Source organism: Necator americanus, chromosome II (assembly GCF_031761385.1).
Source record: "Necator americanus strain Aroian chromosome II, whole genome shotgun sequence".
NCBI lineage: Eukaryota > Metazoa > Nematoda > Chromadorea > Rhabditida > Ancylostomatidae > Necator > Necator americanus.
The window spans coordinates 26,133,231-26,152,301 of NC_087372.1; the positions used below are offsets into that span (position 1 = coordinate 26,133,231).

Below are 19,071 nucleotides of genomic sequence, written 5' to 3' on the forward strand. Positions count from 1 at the left end.
TATACACAGCGAACACATTTGCTTCAGGTCTCCTTACCAGATATCTTGAATGGTCTTCGTGATGGAGATACTGTAGGATATGATTACACCAAGGTAATCAATAATGTAGAACAATCCCGTATTCAGATTTTATTTAGCGGGTTGTGTGATAAACATAATTTCTTCACTCGGAACTGAAGAGGGCCATGTAGACGTCCCTCTTGTGAACGCAAATCTTCCCAACAGTAGTCGTTTCAACCAACTACCATTTGATTATTTCTTATGATAACCACGACTTCTACAAAATACACATACCCACTTTTTTTCAAAATTAGCGCATCTATGTCACCAAATGGAAGGCAAAAATGCAATGGTGCTGAATGAGAATCATTTCTAAGTGGATTTGTGACGCAGGAATTTAAATGTTGAAGTTGTTGGAGTTGTGAATTCTTTCCTGGACATATTTTCACAAAAATACCCTGTAGTTGTCCTTGTTTTACAATTTTGACTCAATCTTTGAATGCAGCGTTGGGCTGAATTCACGATGAAACACGAGTCACAAATTTGAAAATCAACTAGATCAGGAGCAGATGAATGACCCAGTAGATGACAGGTCCATTCGACAAAGCAACTCATTGCACATGTGCGAGTGATGAGGTGAAAACACAGAAGGCCGATTTCGTCTTTCTTAAACGTCCAAGTTGCTTTGTTGGACAAAATGATCATCCTGCTGCTCCTAATCCATAATTTGTGGATTTGTAGCGAATTTTTTCGCTGTGATACTTAGGCATTACTTTTTTCCGTAATATGTCAGTATCGTCATCTGCCTTCGAGCGATACGCACATAAGAGGTTCTTCAACATCAAATAAATGTCCCTCTATATCCTATACATTGAACATGCAGCAAAAAGCATACTTTCAGCAGATCAAAACGGCGCGGGCTGAAGGCAACGAAGATTATCTGACACATGGTGGAAAACCCAGAAGACAACGTTCGTTTTCAATAGTACCTCAATATTTTTCTAACACAAACGTGACCGACCAAAACAGAATGAATGTACGCACAACCAAAGAAGATGTGGTGGGTGCAAACTGAGGGTCATCCATGTTTTCACCACCACAACTCCGAGGTGCTGAGCTTTCTGCACTTGAAAAGTACTAAAAATTTTCGAGAAACATATACATATTATAAACATTTGAACGTGCAAATATAAAAGCTGTCCGCCCACACCGAAGAACCATGTGTGATTGAAATTCAGAAAAATCCAAGTGAAGTAGAAGTCTGAAAATACCCATTGCGCAATCCTAGTGAAAGTCGAAATTTAGTCACTTGCCTAAATTTCTGTTGCATATATGTATGGGTTAGCACAATATTCTGTAAGCTGCTTTCTTCTGCTCCTTTAGATGTAAAGGGTTGCTTCGTCGATATAAACAGAAGTTATTTACTAAAGTTTGCAATAATTGTTTCACTTTTTTCCTTGGCATTCATTAAGACAACGTCTCAAACACTATCCACTAGTGAGAAGACAAAATTGAAAATTTCGGCGAGCTCCATTTCTACAAAAACAAAGAAACCTTTTTCGGATTCTCTGTTTAATTTTGCATTTTGCACAACATAATTTTGCAGTTGCCTTTATCTCTTTATGCAACACTTCGTATCGCCACTATGAAAGAATGATGTACCCTATCATTTGGTCTTCGAATGACATTTCATCTTCTTCTGGAACTTTCTTCTTTTTCAGATACTGATGCAGAAAGCACGCAAGTATCATTTTCGACACACACCACTCCTAATCTCAGCGAAGAACGGGATCATGATCCTCTATACTCCGTATGTTTTTTAAAACAGGTGTTAACATCATAAGTTGCGGCGTAGTCGATTGTTCAACAATCTTGGTCATTGAATGCTAATTACGCGTTTGTCAAAAAAAGGAAACATATCATAAAACAACTTCAAGTAACAAAAAAAAGTTGGAGATTCGGCGTCACGGAAACCGCGATACCTGGTTGACAACGTGCGCAGAAGCTATTAGCTAGCTTATTGCGAGATTCTTCGAGACACAAACGCTTCTTAATTGTATCATTTCTATCAAAATTTGTAAAAAAAAGAGCAAGATTGCAAGATTTCTGGCTTGACTAACATAGATCAACTTGAGGGAAATCAGAATTTTCTTGTTGAAATCTTCCAAAGGTACTGCGGCAGCTTCTCTTAGTTAATGAACGCTTCATAAGAAAGAGCTTGACATAGTTGGATAAGAACGAGTTGTTAAAGGCATCACCCCACGAACCTGAGGTGGTTTAATTTCAGGTGGAGTATTCGTATACGGGATGGGAGACTATGGAGAGGGGGGTGATTCCGTCCCTTTCTTCCTAATTGCAAGGAAGATGCGGCGCCGCACAAGACTGGCGCGCTCCAGTCGAACTTCCTGTACAAAATAGTGCGCCAAAACGCCTGAAGCCGCATCTTCTGGGCCGTTTTTTACGGCAATTAGGAAGAAATGGACGGAATCACCCCCCTCTCCGTAGTCTCCCATCCCGTATACGAATACTCCACCTGAAATCCGTACCACCTCAGATTCGTGGGGTGATGCCTTTAAGTTCTCAGAATGCAGAAGAGAGTGGAGCTAGCGGGTCCCAGCCCGATCGCAACCGCTAGCTCCACCACGTCGTCTCGAACGCAGGTCCTTACTCAACTTTTACAAGGTTCAGGTCGTTTTGCACATTGCGCTTCAATTTCTGTGTCAAGATCACTATAATAAAGTCCAATAGTGCAATACAGCGATATCCATACAAAATGTGCTTTAGCTTCCCCTCTTGACGGAGTTTTCCAAATATTAAGCGCACATTAGAATCATACTGTGGTCTACTGACAGAAGAAAAAAAGCACACTCCGTTGTAAAAGAGGAAAAAATGAAAAAGTGATAAAATGCATCATGTAAAAGCTAACTTAGATAAATTTGAATCTGATGAGATGAGAATCGTTATCTGGACCACCATAAATTGTTGTATAAACTTGAGCGAAATAGAGACTCATAAAATACATTGAATTTACCTATTAAGCAGCTTGTGTGCAAATAAAATGAAAGCTCTTGGAAGTTGAACAGCACTTGATACGACCTATAAAGTAAAAACTTGCGACAAATTCGTTGAGGAGATTGGATTTGCATGAGCAACAATCTAAGGAAACAAGCAAAAGATGCATTAATGAATGTAGTTTGTCCCTCAAAAGAATTTCGAGGAAACTCACAAATGCCACGTACGTCCCTCATGCCAGAATTCTTCTTTTATCTACAGTTGACTGTACTGTATCATTACAGTATATCCCCAATTATCAATCAATTATCAATTATCTTTTGTTTAAATTTTTTATTTACAGAAACACGTCATGCCTAGCGTTCTTCGCGCTAACTTGGAAAACCTCCAGGCCGGTGGTGTCACAAGCCCTCATGCTTCAGAGCGCACAATAGATCCACCTGCTCTGCCGAAATCTGCTGGAAGAGAACTAGCTCAACATCCAGGAACACCACCGAAGGAAGAACGTCATGGCTTACCTGTAAAACAAACCAAAGAAAAAAAAGCTGCTAAGTTGAAAAGTTCACCAACTGGCGAAAAGAAAAACAAAAGTCATGGAAATGAAGAAAAGAAGAGCCACACAGGTGGAGCGTCCAGTGCAGAATCAATCCATAAAGGGAAATATTCAAACAATCCTGGAAATACAAGCAAACAAGAAGCAGAAAAAGCTAAGTCATTGAATGGAAAAAAGTGATTCTGTAATTGGGAATGAGGAAGTAATTTTTTAAGTAGTTTGGATTCTTGTTTAAGAAGTTTTTTCTCTGCCGTTCATAACGAAGATAGTAATCACCACAAATTTCTTTACAATGTTGTCAGTTGCTTAATAAACAATTTCAATCCAGGTCAACATGCATTATAGACATAAAGAAATAAACAGGGTCAGTGGAAACTAGTAGCTGGTAATTAGCTTCGGCGGTGAAAGTAAAACAAAACCCTGATTTCAAAACAACGAATCCTTATACAGTTCTGCGCCGGCTCTATAATGATTCGGTGTTTGAACACTGTTACATTCGTATGGTTTAGATAAGTTATTTCCCATTTCTTATCTTCCACGGATCTCTCTAATTAGAGAGATCACAGCCGGGTAGTCACGAGGCTACATGGGTCACCAGGTGACGGATAGGGGTTAATCGCTGACTAAAAGCGACCTTGTACTTGTCCTGAGACGCAGGTGGATTCAGGAGATGCACTCCCTGCTTCTGCTGTGCCAGGATAGGATGCTCATAATGCCACTGTATACCGCACGTCGGTCCAGCTAAAAGCATGCAGTCAAGTGACTGGGAGGTGCAAGCGAAGCGATTTGGAGTCGCCTCCAACAAATAAGCTCCACCTGTCCACTTTGGGAGAATGCAACTTTCTTCCAAAAACTTATGGAACTAGAGGCTTGCAATCTGCCCATGGGTTTTGAGTTTTTATGCAAAACACAGTAGTGGAAAAGAGTTTCCTGATTCCGTAGAAAAGCCTGGTACGGATTGCAGGAGTTACGTAGGGTGCCCAAATGGAAAAGCACTAGGATGACGATCGGTACTTCTACGGCTGTTGAGGATCTGATGATGCAAGCCATGAAGTTTAGATATGACGTGATCGGACTGACCGAGTCGAAACGACGCCAACCACTGAACGCCGTGTATGGCACTGGAGAAGAACTGTGCTTATGAACATGCGACAGAAGAGAAGTTGGAGGATTTGGTGTCAACACGAATATAGCGGTAAGCATCGATCCTTTCGAACAACTTACAAGCCGAATCGGATGTTTACGGATGAGAAGATATGGTCCAACGCCAGCTTTGACAATCTTCATCGAGAGAAAGAAGTCGAAGTTTTCTGTATGATCCTGAAGAAGTTCTACTGAGAAGATCATGCCTTCTACTAGGTGATAATTGGCGATTTCAACACCAAAATTGCCCAAAAAAGAACCCCTGAAAAGCTTCACATCAGACCTCCTGGCCTCCAATGGAATAAGCAGGGAGAGATGTGTTCCGAGTTCATCATTACGACTAAGACCATCCATGGATATTCGCAATTCCCGAAGCAGTCCTCTCTACGCTGGACGTGGGAGTCTCTCGATGGAGGGTACCATAATAAAACTGACTACATCATCGTCAGTAAAAGGTTTTGTATGAATTCGCTGTTGCACCAAAGTTTTACATAGGTTCGTACCATCGCCTTCTTCGAGGAAGATTTTCGTTTATAGGAGAAAAAGCCGCGAAGTTCACTAAGCGAACTCCCAAAACCATCATCGACTGGGAGCTCTTCCCTTCGCTTGTCGGATTTTGGGAAGATACCGTCATGGACAACATCGACGACGAATACGAACTGCTTGTAGAATAACTTCACGTACGAAAAAAGCGAAGTGTTTCAAAACTACCAAGAGACGCCTATCTCCGGAAATTCTAAAGCTGATACGCGCCTGCTGCGTGGAGCTGCACGAGCTGCAAGCAACCAAGAACTCACGTCAAAGCTCACAAGGCTTTGCAGAGAGGCTAAATAAGAAGAGCTCAATGAGAGAAGAGCAAAAGTGTTAGCTGCATTGGCGGGACCGAGCATTCGCTACGCCCGTCGGAACATCGCCAATCGTAAAACATCAATGATTGGTCTCCGGACCCCTGATGGAACAACTACAGCATCAATAAGGGTGGTGGAAAAAGTCATTCACGACTTTTACTCAGATCTCTTCAACAACTACGTCCTCACCAGCTGATGGAAGATGGGCATGTCATTCCAAAAGTCCTCCCTACTGAAGTCCGACATGACATCAAGTCGGTGAGGAATCGTAGTTCACCCGGTCTCGACAGAATCAAGCCTGAACATCTGAAGTATATGCCGCCAGTCCTTCTCAATACACTGGCAAGGCTCCTCACAATTTGTCGGAATGTAAGGTTCCTAAGCAATGGAAAACCAGCAAGACCGTACTGTTGTATAAGAAGGGAGACCCACAAGACATCGACAACTGTCGCTCAATCTGCTTACTGTAGGTCATTTACTAGCTCTTCTCAGGAGTAATCCTAAGCAGGATAGGAAGAAAATTAGATCAAGGACAGCCATGCGAGTAATCCGATGTGCTAGAAAAAGGTATTATCCAGCAAAGCGCACCTCAGATAACGGTAACCTTTTGGTTAACTTCTGCAAACGGACGGACGTCTTCATCACTTTCACGTTTAAGAGGAATATTGAAATAATCAGCTTACATGCAAAGATCAGTCATGTTAACACCAGAAGAGCAGCGCAAGCGGAAGATGAGAACACTCAAACATCGGCTCGACCATTTACTGACGAAGAACGCTCCTCAATCTTATATAAGAAAACCTGGAGTTGTCTGCATCATGACAAATCTGAAAAGTCGAAGAGTTCAGGATAAAAACACTGACAGGCTGCTATTCTTATTAGAGTGTGGACCAGAAAGAAGCTCTGCGATGCGAATTGCTTCACAGAGTTCATCAAGGACGTTGCAACGGAAATGCTTTCAGTTTCAATACCGTGGAAGAAGTTTGCCTCTGCATCTGCGGAGACAAGGCCCACGTCCAATTATATTAGTGTCGCCCGCAGTACTGGCGATTTAAGCCAGGAAAAGCGTTTCAGAAGATAGTTGCGTCGTCAACTCCAAAAAGACCACGAAAACGAAGGAACGTCAAGAGCGATGAAGTCTGAAATTGGAGAGAGAGAGAGAACCAGAATCCACGGAAAGCCTATGCCTTACTGAAACAACATAGCGGTACTATAGAAAGATAATCTCCAGTCCTCAACACCACCATATTTTAAACCGACCAAGTCCGATTTTCTGGTCTGTATCAAAAGATCAAAATAGGAAATCTAGTGGAGACGAGGGACTTAGCGATGAAATTCTGAAATATCTTTCTCCATCTGGGGTTCGAGGTTGTCGATTGGAGTAGTGCAGCCGATTAGAGTTCCGCTGTAGCCGCGCGGTTGATATTCTGAAACCGCCTAAGCCTCTCATTCCTCCTGAGTCGGCAAATTGGTACCAGACATGAATTGTCCGAAAGGATCAATACACTGACTTGATTATCGGTTAACACCGTGAAGAAACGACAAGCAAGCTGGCCTTCGTCCTGTCGTTCTGGCCGATCTCCGATTGACCGAGTGTTCATCGTCAGGAGAGTGATCTAAATTTGACAGCGATATTCAGTACTAACACAATTAGCCTTTCTGAGCTTTGAAACTGATTTCGACTCTCGTTATCGTGGACGTCTTCTTAAGGTTCACCGTGCCGATGGAGTGCTTGAAAGGCTCGACTACTTGATGACATGTATCAACGAACAACTGCTGCAGTTCGGACACCAGCCCGATGTACAACACCTTTGAGGTGGTGACTTGGGTTAGACAAGAGGCAGTGGCAAGACAGTTCCTGTTCAACTTCGCCATCATGTGAAGAACACGATTAGTGTCCTGCAGACATCGTCTTAGCACTATGCTCGGCATCAGTCAAAGGTGCCCTTTGACTGATGCCGAGCATGCTGACGATATTTTGATATTTGCGAAGCGCAGCGCGAAACTTCAACATGTTACCGACCCTGTATCAAAGCTAGCTTCAGCCTCTGGATTTCGTCTGCGCGCTGATAAGTGTATGCCGATGTGGGTCCCTCCGAGACTTCGAATGAGAGTAGGGTAGGCGGACAACCGAACGAATTGATCGATGAGTTTTGTTAGGTAGACTGCATGCGGAAGAGCAGCGTCAGCTACGAGAAAGATATTCAACAAAGTTGTGCTAAGGCCACTTTCTGAACGAAATGCTTGTGGTCAGCTCCCACCACCAAATAAGTCGAGCCTACTTATCCACAATTCGTTCCATCATGAGGTACGGATCGGAGACGTGAGGAGCACCGTCTACGGTAATGGAGAGACTTGATTGGTGAGGAAGCTATTTAGACGACTGTTTGGCTACTTTTGGATTAAAGTGTGTCACAATGAAAATCTCTACATGTAGGTAGATGCGGTGTATCGGCGGATGAAACGTGAAAGATATCAAAATCTTGCACATCACGCAAATCTGCCTTCGAAAGTCGCTACAGAAAACCCACGTTTCTCTGGTCACATTCTACCAGCTTCTCTGGTCACATTCTACCAGCTTCTCTGGTCACATTCTAAAAAAACCAGCAGATCGCCTTGTTGCCTAGCTCAACATGTTCTGAGCAGTTTGTGTTTTCTAAATCGAAACATACTGCAACATACACTCATATTTTTCTTTGTTCCCAGATTTTTGTGTTTCCGCAGTGAGAAGATGGTTCCACAGATGCGTGTTGCGAATCTCTTTTTTTTTTGCTTTCTTGCCCTGTGCTTTTGTACCTCACAAATATATGAAGTTTGAGAAAACTGAAAGCAGTATGGGATTTCGCAATACATCGGAGATTTTTGCAACATGCCCGACTTACTTTACCCAACTTAAAGGCATCATATCACTGCCGATGTTGGGTCTTTGTAAGCAAATGTAGAGTTTTCTGCGACGTGTATAGCCTCCCTCAAATCTTCCTAATCGTTTTGAAAGTAAAGGTGAGAAACAGCGTTTGTTCCAACGAGGTACGGTAGAACGCCCCACCTGCATGTATGGGTGTTGCATGTATGAGTGAGCGGCCGAAAATCGATGAGGTCTCTTCAGCATTCTATTCAAATAAAATCAATGAATGTACAAGGATGCGGTGTTCTGACATACCCATAGAACCTAAGGTAGTTCCCACGCTGTTTTTCAAGTAGCGTGCGAGCGTGGCCGGGCTCGTGCTCGTAGTCTACTGAACTGTATAATGTCCTGCGGGATGTTCCTCCCCTTTGTTAAGAAGAATGGGTTTTCGTAGCTAGGTTTCTTGCGTGTGGAATTTTTGACTTCAGAAACTTCTTATGTCTCCGTCGTAACGTGAAATTTTTTTGTAACCATTCACGCATTTTTCCTATAAAAAGTTTCTTTTTATAGTCAGATTTTGGCGAAAAATTATCTAGGAAGAACTTCTCCATACACAGTATTTCTTACTGTTCTTAGAAGTTCTGGCACTCTGAAGCCTTTTGTAGTTCGTTCTCTGGAAAACTTGATGCAGAGTTCCTCTTGAGTAAAACACGTGTCTTGGAAGATTCAACCCGGTGGTTAAACGAGATTTGCCGGTAGCTATCACAAAGCTACTCTTACTCAAAATTGGTTTTATCGAGCTGGTCTTTCCGATCTCCACATTTCCAACTAAAACTGAGCACTTGCGTGCCTCTACTTCCAACCATGTTTCCTTACATAGACCGCCGAAGACAAAGTGGCTACGGCTTCCTTTTCAACATTAATTCATTTCTTGACATTTCCGAATCTTCTAAAATGTTGAGATATCCCGTTGAACACAGTTTTTTTTGGATTCACCTCCATGACAGATAGCTTCACTGGTCCTTTTATATGTAAACGTTCTTCCTCTAGTTTTTTTACGCGCGAACTACCTCTGCACCTGATGTTCTCAGGGCAATGCATCTCGTTCATAGAGAATTTGTGCATTGTTTAAATTGAAGACCTCCCCAAAAAGCTCTTCGACAACGTCTCCTGCACACAGGAAATCCTGGTTAGACCTACCGTTGCTGATCAACACCAATAACCTGCAGAAATCCATGCTAATCCCGTCCACTGTAAGCCCTCGCATTAGAACGAAGACGATGCACTTTGAATAGTGGCCACAGATCTGAGCGGTTAACCCAAATCTCTACAAAATCCTCTATTTGCCTATGCTCTACTCTCGAAAGCTTCTGTCGGAAGTCCCCTCCAATGATAAACAGTCCCACACTAAAACGTAAGTTGTATCCGCTGCAGAAATTTATCCATTATTAATATTCATATTCTTCCCAGATTTCTAAGCTCTCTACTTGTGAGATCCAGAACCACCGGGCAAGAAACTACAAAAACAAATATTCGCTTTGAAAACACATAGAAAGAGCGCCACCACCACTGCAAAAAAGCCTGTATTCACCTTATCCGGACCGGAAATACCAGTAGGGAGTATCAAGTAAGTTGTGTACGTGGTTGAAGTCTTCGATTCTGTATTCAAAATGTTCACGCATTCACATTTCTCAAAGGATCATAAAAAGAAAATCTTTTTGTTATGATAACAACGTTTTATAATAATTCGTGAAGCATTTCAATACAGTGAACATCTTTGTGGATCAGCTGCGGTGTTTTGCAGCAATTCAGCTAAACGACTCTAATGTTTTTGTTTAGTGAAAAGACATTTCAAATGTCCGACAGATATCAGATCTCATGTTTTCCTGCTGGTTTTGATGTCCTGAAGTGATAAACATTGAGACTCTACTTTCAATATCAAGAGATGACAGTATTGAGAATTCTGCACAAAATATGGTGTTAGGGGATATGAAGATTACAAGCACGGACGCGATTGCATTCAATTTGACCAAGACTTGCCTGAAAAACGGCGTCGAAAACGGCTTTTGCGATCAAATATTCTTACGAGCTACCTTGTAGCGTGTCTCTGCGAGTGCAGCGCCGCATCTGCCAACGAGTGGACTGTCAATGAGCCGCTGAAGCTGCCTCGTGCTCATTTTTAGCAATGTCAATTTCATGGTATGCTGCCTTTAAGGTCATAGCTCAGAACGAAATTTCGATACTTTATCGATTTACATTTCAGTTTATGCAATGGGAACTCTTCGCGGATCGCATTTCAGTCCATGATGTAACGTAGCGCAATCACTATAAAAGTTTGACACAAGGGAAGAAACCCAGCACAATGTTCGAGGAGAAACTCGTCGTCGGTGTGGCTGCTGCCTGTTCCACCTTGGCCATCGTTGCCTGTTTGATTGTGGTGCCATCTCTGTACAGCACCATCAACGAAATTCACGACGAGGTTCTCGATGGCGTCGCCGTGTTCCGCGTTGAGACCGACTCTGCCTGGAGCCAGATGATGAACTTCCAAATCACTGTCACTCCTCCAACCAAGCCTCGTGAGAATCCCTTCAACTCTATCTTCCGTCAGAAGAGACAGAGCAATGGTCTCCCTGCCTTCTGCCAGTGCCAGCCTTCCCAGCCCACTTGCCCACCGGGACCAGCAGGACCTCCAGGACAACCAGGACAGCCAGGTTCGATAATTTTTCTTGCTTACTAGGTCTAAATATGTAAACATTAACTTTTTCATTTATATGCAAGGAGAGAGCATTTATACATTTATATGCATTGTGAAACCTTGCAGGACAACCCGGACAGCCTGGTCCACCAGGAGAAGACAACACCTCCACATACGCCCCAATCCAATGCCCAGGACAAGACACTGGATGCGTCAAATGCCCAGCAGGACCTCCCGGACCAGCCGGACAAGATGGTGCACCAGGAGGCCCTGGACCCGATGGACAGCCCGGAGCTCCCGGATCTCCTGGACAAGATGGACAACCCGGTCCCCAAGGACCTCCCGGAGATGCCGGAGCACCAGGAAACCCAGGAGCTGACGGACAGCCAGGACCTCCCGGCCAAGATGGCACTACTGGAACAGGAACCCCCGGACCAGCTGGACCAGCTGGACCAATTGGAGCACCCGGAAATGCTGGAGGCCCTGGACAAGCTGGACAGCCCGGAGGACCTGGTACCCCTGGTCCTGCAGGACAGCCTGGAGCTCCAGGAAATCCAGGAAGTGATGGACAACCAGGACAGCCTGGAGGACCAGGTCTCCCTGGAAGTGATGCCGCTTACTGTCCTTGCCCACCTCGTTCCACTGTGTTCGTTTCTCGCCTCGCCAAACATTAAATCAACAAAATTCGTGCTAAGTAAACGCTCTTCTTTTGGTGCATAACAAGTGAATAAATGATTGAAGCAGTTTCTTCGAAGTCTCAATTGTGAGGTACGCCGAAAGACGCCAAAAATGTGCTCTATCCTTGTTGGATGTTTGCAGAGGAACAGCAAGACGATTGTGGTCATCCACATAGTGACCATCGCTTAAAATTCTCTTACACAAATGCAAGTTTTCAGGAAGCAAATGTGTTTCTGTTGCGATGTTCATTATAGTAGGGGGTAAGTGAAAAACTCGATCTGTCATTCAGTTCTTTCGGCATCGAATAAAGCGCAAGGTCATATGGAGAAGCAAATGAAGTTCTCCGACCAGATAGACTCATGAGAGGTTCCAAAAGTGGTTTCGAACACTATGCTGGAAAATGTACCGTTTGATTTGGTTTCAGCCTACTGTGCTACGGCTATCAGTGTCAACTTAGGTGAAGGCTTTATGGGGTAATGCTATCTTGATTGCGATCCTGCGCCTGATGCGATGATCTTGATTGCGATCCTGCGGAAAATGTTATACGTAACTGTTGTAGTCGGTGGGCGGTGTAGTGTAGCGGTTAGAGGTTCCGCTTCCTCCACGATAGATAAATAAATGGATGGACAATTGGATAAATTGGATGGATAAATTGGTACCAGACTTGTCTGGGAGGATAAAAACACTGAGTTGAGAAATAAAACAACGCATAGCCACCACAAGTCATTGTATAGGCCAGTTACACGTTCGTAACCTAAAACAATTCTGAAACGAAGTGAACGTGGCGGATTGATTGATTAACGATTAGCGATTAACCAAGCGGATTGATCAACGCCAGACACTGTCCTTTATCCTTTGTTGCAGTCGTTACAGCAACCAGAGTACTTTATTGGAACAATTTTCATTTATTCATGCAATCTCATTCATAGAAGAAAACTCGGTTGATTGGTTGTTCGGTCGCAAAATAAGCGTTAATGGTTACATTTAAGACACACTTGTTTGTGCCACAGTAACTCAAAAGCAACTATAAATCCTTTTAAGAAGCTCTCTGATCGCACTGCTATAACTTAAAAACAACTTCTGGTTTGTTTTTTGTAGTGTCAAAAAACCAAAATATTTTATTTCCACTATAACTAGCGTTCGTTCAGAAACGCTGTCCAACAATCTAAGGCAACCTGAATTCTTGCCATAAACGTTATAGTGAATATTCCAGTTACGAAGACACACTATTCACAGAATGTCGCCCAGGAAACTATTCAGGATGAGTGGAATCCACGTTCGACGTTCAAGGAAGCTGTCTCGGAAACTTCATATTTTAGGATCCTTTCATTGTTGGATGGGGTTTGAAACATAGTTTTCAGAAGCGAACAAAATAGAAAATATTATCTACATATTAAGGAATCCGAGGTTAACCTTACGAGGCAACTGTTTGCAAGCACAGAACTGGTGAAATGGAAGTTTGGAAAGTGGAATTGCGGTGAAATTCACACTGATCAGCTACTCGATGGAGTAACTCTTTGCTCTAGCTTAGGGATTGAAAGCCTAAAAATACTAATAAAGTCTTCCTAGGCTCCCTTAATCTCTAAATTTATAAGGGTTGCTACCCTTATAAATTAAGGGATCGAAAGACTGAAGAGATTTTATTTTTGTTCATTTTTTTATTTTCGCACCAGCGCTGGCAAGCTAAAAAAGTGCACAAAAAATAAATGAGCCATTTTCCAAATCCTATTTTTTGCTGAAGAAAGGATGGCATCGAAAAGTATTTGGAACGCTCCCCTTAAACTCCATCCTCAATTAAACTACAGAGCACATTTAATTAGAGCGTGTTCCCGAGTAGAGAGTCACCATGTTGAGGTTTCGTTTTATAAAAACAGATGAATGATCTATAAATAAAGAATACACGCTTGAGATAGGAAGAACATGATTCTTCAGAATTCATTCCTTCAGAAAATAGCAGAACTACCGAAGATACGAAAAATCAAAGTCGATCTCCACCTTTTTCTTTGACATCCAAAATTCACAGTATGTGTAGAAATAATAGTAATAAGATAACTTCGAAATAAGGGCCTATTTAGCAATGCTGTGCCTTTACCTGTTCATTTAAAACCTTGATTCAATTCCAGGTGCACAATATCGTATTTGTTTTTAGGATTTCTGTTGGCTGAGCACAACGCGCCGAGCAACTATGTCAAAGCCATGTTCTGTGTTTTGGGAAATGTGTTTTGTTGGTGAAGAAAATGTTTTTTAATTTGCGTGGAATAGTAAACTACACTTTAACTCTGCTTCTATCTTGAAAAGTCTCTTCAAACACACCAACGCGTCTCCTATAGTCAGGAACAATTTCAGCTGTGCATATTTCAGTCGCAGATCCTCTGAAACATCGCCTTTAGTGTGTCGTCGCGTTCATTTTCGAAGTCACATCACAGAATTCAAGAAACTCAATACACCCCAAGTTCTTAATACTGCGCTCCTGGACGGTTCCATTCGTTCCGAATTATCAACCATGCACTTTGCCTCTCAGTGGAATCAATACTTACTCTGTATACGATACCACAAAACAGGATATGCACCTCAGGGAAGAACACCGTGGATTATCCTCTCACAAAGCAACAAATCGGTTCGACGATCGGAAGTATAACTGTAAAATCGATCTGCTGATTCACCCACATCATTAGATTGCTGTGAACGATCTTTTCGAAGAGAAAAATACAGGGAAGAAGGAAAAAAAAACTTTCAAAACCTCGTACATCATAGAAGAAAGGAATTTCCACACTCCAACCATGTTTTGCTCTGATTTTTAAGTTATAATGACCTTTTTTTTCAGATCATTGAAGGTGGGCATGAAGTGGACTGTATGAAGTGTTTCTGACACCATATGTTTCTTTGTTTTTTTTTGCATATACTCTAGACAATATCGACAAGTGAGCTTTGAACATGAATATTATATATTGGGAGCGAGGGCTTCACGCTTTGAAACTTGTGATTTTGACATCGAAGGCAGTTCGCATACCAGTGAGCCTAATCGGTTGTCGAAATTTGAGAGAGAACTCGCCTCTTTTCTAATTCTTCATTGTGAGCAAAAAGAACTGTAAATTAGTCAACAGTGTACTACCAATCGCCGTTTTTTCCGTCGTTTTCATCAACATCCTCCCATCGGTCAATATTTTTTCAATGCTTTTTATTTCCTTTTTCTTTGTTACCTTTTTTGTATTTCTTTAATGCTTCCGAAGCCTTTTTTGTTGTACATCGGACTGTTTCTTGCCTCATTCGATGCCCTGCACACACGCTTCAAATCTCACAAACAACTTCAGCCGCTTTATCACCTCAAATAATTCCAAGAAACCGAAGGCATCAAAAATCTCACTTTTTGTTAATTCGGCGCCATATTTTAACAGAATAAGGAAACTAGGATAAATAAAACTTCGGAAAGTTTATAATAGGACTCTCTTGTAGAACGAAAACTCGAAAATATTCATTCCTATGTGGATATTTGTCTTTGAAAAAATGCTCATTTATTGCATCATTATTACTCATTTATTGCACAACCTAATACCTACAAAATAACGTAGTCCTATTTTCAAACAAGCGAGTGTTTTAATTTTTATTGAATGTCTTTATTGGAAAGAACTACAGCGCTGTAACTGGTTGTCAGCCAAGCACAAGACTTCACCTTCCGTTACACTCAACAGGAACTAACTTCTGAAGAATCTCTAGGCGTAGGATCGCAATCAAGATAGCATTACCCCATAAAGCCTTCACCTAAGTTGACACTGATAGCCGTAGCACAGTAGGCTGAAACCAAATCAAACGGTACATTTTCCAGCATAGTGTTCGAAACCACTTTTGGAACCTCTCAGGAGTCTATCTGGTCGGAGAACTTCATTTGCTTCTCCATATGACCTTGCGCTTTATTCGATGCCGAAAGAACTGAATGACAGATCGAGTTTTTCACTTACCCCCTACTATAATGAACATCGCAACAGAAACACATTTGCTTCCTGAAAACTTGCATTTGTGTAAGAGAATTTTAAGCGATGGTCACTATGTGGATGACCACAATCGTCTTGCTGTTCCTCTGCAAACATCCAACAAGGATAGAGCACATTTTTGGCGTCTTTCGGCGTACCTCACAATTGAGACTTCGAAGAAACTGCTTCAATCATTTATTCACTTGTTATGCACCAAAAGAAGAGCGTTTACTTAGCACGAATTTTGTTGATTTAATGTTTGGCGAGGCGAGAAACGAACACAGTGGAACGAGGTGGGCAAGGACAGTAAGCGGCATCACTTCCAGGGAGACCTGGTCCTCCAGGCTGTCCTGGTTGTCCATCACTTCCTGGATTTCCTGGAGCTCCAGGCTGTCCTGCAGGACCAGGGGTACCAGGTCCTCCGGGCTGTCCAGCTTGTCCAGGGCCTCCAGCATTTCCGGGTGCTCCAATTGGTCCAGCTGGTCCAGCTGGTCCGGGGGTTCCTGTTCCAGTAGTGCCATCTTGGCCGGGAGGTCCTGGCTGTCCGTCAGCTCCTGGGTTTCCTGGTGCTCCGGCATCTCCGGGAGGTCCTTGGGGACCGGGTTGTCCATCTTGTCCAGGAGATCCGGGAGCTCCGGGCTGTCCATCGGGTCCAGGGCCTCCTGGTGCACCATCTTGTCCGGCTGGTCCGGGAGGTCCTGCTGGGCATTTGACGCATCCAGTGTCTTGTCCTGGGCATTGGATTGGGGCGTATGTGGAGGTGTTGTCTTCTCCTGGTGGACCAGGCTGTCCGGGTTGTCCTGCAAGGTTTCACAATGCATATAAATGTATAAATGCTCTCTCCTTGCATATAAATGAAAAAGTTAATGTTTACATATTTAGACCTAGTAAGCAAGAAAAATTATCGAACCTGGCTGTCCTGGTTGTCCTGGAGGTCCTGCTGGTCCCGGTGGGCAAGTGGGCTGGGAAGGCTGGCACTGGCAGAAGGCAGGGAGACCATTGCTCTGTCTCTTCTGACGGAAGATAGAGTTGAAGGGATTCTCACGAGGCTTGGTTGGAGGAGTGACAGTGATTTGGAAGTTCATCATCTGGCTCCAGGCAGAGTCGGTCTCAACGCGGAACACGGCGACGCCATCGAGAACCTCGTCGTGAATTTCGTTGATGGTGCTGTACAGAGATGGCACCACAATCAAACAGGCAACGATGGCCAAGGTGGAACAGGCAGCAGCCACACCGACGACGAGTTTCTCCTCGAACATTGTGCTGGGTTTCTTCCCTTGTGTCAAACTTTTATAGTGATTGCGCTACGTTACATCATGGGCTGAGATCCGATATACGAACAGTTACTATCGCATAAACTGAAATGTAAATCGATAAAATATCGAAATTCCGTTCCGAGCCGTGGTGACCTCAGGGTCTCCGTTTATATCACTTCAGATATGAAAATCAGTGAAAAAACATGAGGGTGTTCCTTGGACATTTGAAGGTATCTTCATCCTTTGCACGGACTGAAACTTCGGAACTCTTCAAGTGAGGCATTACAGCATGCTGCACTCGGTCCATAAGGAAATAGTTCACTGCAAATATAAGATTGGCTGACTACACGAATTATCATAATTATCATTATTATCATAGCAAAAAAGTCATCTCCAAACATACCCTGTTTTTAGATTCATGACGAATATTTGGTGACCTAATTTTTTCCTAAGAAATGTAGGGACTCCCGCATATCCGACGCTGAGGTCATTGGTGTAGGTCACAAAAACGTTAGTTTGCCTGTATATAAAACGGGTGATAACGAATATTTAAAATGGTGTGAGCGACATTCTGTCGTACGTAACGACGTCTTGTCAAAAAAAGCAAGGGAAGAAAACAGTTTCTCTCTTGTTTGATGGATGGTTTTCACTGCTTCATTTGTTTAAATTTGTTTCTGTATCTTGTATTTTCTGTATCTGTTTCTCCGATACACGCATGCAACATCGTTATCAGCTACCATTCCAGTTTGCGTTAAACACCGACGTGGAAATACAGTCCATACAATAAGAGATGTGCCTGAAGCACTATAAAAGCATTGCAAGCGCAAGAAAAATTACGCAATGTTCGAGGAAAAACTCGTCGTCGGTGTGGCTGCTGCCTGTTCCACCTTGGCCATCGTTGCCTGTTTGATTGTGGTGCCATCTCTGTACAGCACCATCAGCGAAATTCACGACGAGGTTCTCGATGGTGTCGCCGTGTTCCGCGTTGAGACCGACTCTGCCTGGAGCCAGATGATGGACTTCCAAATCACTGTCACTCCTCCAACCAAGCCTCGTGAGAATCCCTTCAACTCTATCTTCCGTCAGAAGAGACAGAGCAATGGTCTCCCTGCTTTCTGCCAATGCGAGCCTACCAAGCCCACTTGCCCACCAGGACCAGCAGGACCTCCAGGACAACCAGGCCAGCCAGGTTCGTCAATTTTTCTTGCTTAACTTGCACCTGCTTGCTACTTCTATGTAAACGTTAACTTTTTCTTTTTCACTTACATATATGCAAGGAGAGAGATAATTGTGAAAGCTTGCAGGACAACCCGGACAGCCTGGTCCACCAGGAGAAGACAACACCTCCACATACGCACCAATCCAATGCCCAGGACAAGACACTGGATGCGTCAAATGCCCAGCAGGACCTCCCGGACCAGCCGGACAAGATGGTGCACCAGGAGGCCCTGGACCCGATGGACAACCCGGAGCTCCCGGATCTCCTGGACAAGATGGACAACCCGGTCCCCAAGGACCTCCCGGAGATGCCGGAGCACCAGGAAACCCAGGAGCTGACGGACAGCCAGGACCTCCCGGCCAAGATGGCACTACTGGAACAGGAACCCCCGGACCAGCTGGACCAGCTGGACCAATTGGAGCACCCGGAAATGCTGGAGGCCCTGGACAAGCTGGACAGCCCGGAGGACCTGGTACCCCTGGTCCTGCAGGACAGCCTGGAGCTCCAGGAAATCCAGGAAGTGATGGACAACCAGGACAGCCTGGAGGACCAGGTCTCCCTGGAAGTGATGCCGCTTACTGTCCTTGCCCACCTCGTTCCACTGTGTTCGTTTCTCGCTTCGCTCACTAAACGGCACTGCAACAACGAACTAAGAAGATCCTTCCAGTCACCAACAACCTCTCAAGTTTTTAAACAAAGAAGAATTTGAAACGAATGTAGTGAATTAAATGATTCGATCTACTTTGTTGTTCAGTGTGGATATATGCTCACACTTTCGTTAAGAATGTTGAAGACAAACATTTTTGGAAGAAAACTCGTTCTTTTCAGAAATTTCCATCCGTTGTTGACAACTT

General features: G+C 43.5%; 6 protein-coding genes across 12 annotated transcripts in view; 4 read left to right on the plus strand and 2 right to left on the minus strand.

The window, feature by feature from the left end:
• The window catches only part of RB195_019512 (uncharacterized protein), a gene marked incomplete at both ends in the record, with an annotated part of 25,462 nt that extends 20,080 nt beyond the window's left edge, over nucleotides 1–5,382 (plus strand). For 3 of the 5 annotated variants that reach the window (XM_064187391.1, XM_064187392.1, XM_064187393.1), the window contains 5 exons: nucleotides 28–93; nucleotides 902–971; nucleotides 1,722–1,810; nucleotides 3,356–3,635; nucleotides 5,246–5,382. In XM_064187391.1, coding sequence (XP_064043272.1) covers nucleotides 28–93; nucleotides 902–971; nucleotides 1,722–1,810; nucleotides 3,356–3,635; nucleotides 5,246–5,382 — 642 coding nt within the window. Of the gene's footprint in view, nucleotides 1–27; nucleotides 94–901; nucleotides 972–1,721; nucleotides 1,811–3,193; nucleotides 3,236–3,355; nucleotides 3,746–5,245 lie in introns of those variants that run through there. The other 2 variants (XM_064187394.1, XM_064187390.1) reach the window with 2 other exon arrangements.
• Nucleotides 4,140–7,488, minus strand: RB195_019513 (uncharacterized protein; the record flags this gene model as incomplete). The annotated part of the gene is made up of 4 exons (XM_064187395.1): nucleotides 4,140–4,306; nucleotides 4,537–4,885; nucleotides 7,068–7,172; nucleotides 7,273–7,488. The coding sequence occupies 4 exons, from the start codon at nucleotides 7,486–7,488 to the stop codon at nucleotides 4,140–4,142; spliced, it is 837 nt and encodes a 278-aa protein (XP_064043276.1).
• RB195_019514 (uncharacterized protein) lies at nucleotides 5,752–10,313 on the plus strand (the record flags this gene model as incomplete). The annotated part of the gene is made up of 6 exons (XM_064187396.1): nucleotides 5,752–6,022; nucleotides 7,196–7,337; nucleotides 7,462–7,674; nucleotides 7,780–7,898; nucleotides 9,902–10,028; nucleotides 10,241–10,313. 6 exons carry the CDS (start codon nucleotides 5,752–5,754, stop codon nucleotides 10,311–10,313), a joined length of 945 nt encoding a protein of 314 aa, XP_064043277.1.
• Nucleotides 10,314–10,763: 450 nt separating this feature from the next.
• Nucleotides 10,764–11,770, plus strand: RB195_019515 (uncharacterized protein; the record flags this gene model as incomplete). Its single annotated transcript, XM_064187397.1, has 2 exons — nucleotides 10,764–11,112; nucleotides 11,223–11,770. 2 exons carry the CDS (start codon nucleotides 10,764–10,766, stop codon nucleotides 11,768–11,770), a joined length of 897 nt encoding a protein of 298 aa, XP_064043278.1.
• Nucleotides 11,771–15,994: 4,224 nt separating this feature from the next.
• On the minus strand, nucleotides 15,995–17,418 carry RB195_019516 (uncharacterized protein; the record flags this gene model as incomplete). Of its 2 annotated transcripts, XM_064187399.1 has the most annotated exons (4): nucleotides 15,995–16,542; nucleotides 16,653–17,018; nucleotides 17,252–17,319; nucleotides 17,402–17,418. In XM_064187399.1, the coding sequence occupies 4 exons, from the start codon at nucleotides 17,416–17,418 to the stop codon at nucleotides 15,995–15,997; spliced, it is 999 nt and encodes a 332-aa protein (XP_064043279.1). The 2 variants fall into 2 exon arrangements, with proteins under 2 accessions (XP_064043279.1, XP_064043280.1); XM_064187398.1 differs by lacking the exons at nucleotides 17,252–17,319; nucleotides 17,402–17,418 and having other exon boundaries at nucleotides 16,653–17,001.
• A 420-nt stretch (nucleotides 17,419–17,838) lies between these two features.
• On the plus strand, nucleotides 17,839–18,847 carry RB195_019517 (uncharacterized protein; the record flags this gene model as incomplete). Of its 2 annotated transcripts, none has more annotated exons than XM_064187400.1 (2): nucleotides 17,839–18,187; nucleotides 18,303–18,847. In XM_064187400.1, 2 exons carry the CDS (start codon nucleotides 17,839–17,841, stop codon nucleotides 18,845–18,847), a joined length of 894 nt encoding a protein of 297 aa, XP_064043281.1. The 2 variants fall into 2 exon arrangements, with proteins under 2 accessions (XP_064043281.1, XP_064043282.1); XM_064187401.1 differs by having other exon boundaries at nucleotides 18,010–18,187.
• Nucleotides 18,848–19,071: the final 224 nt, after the last annotated feature.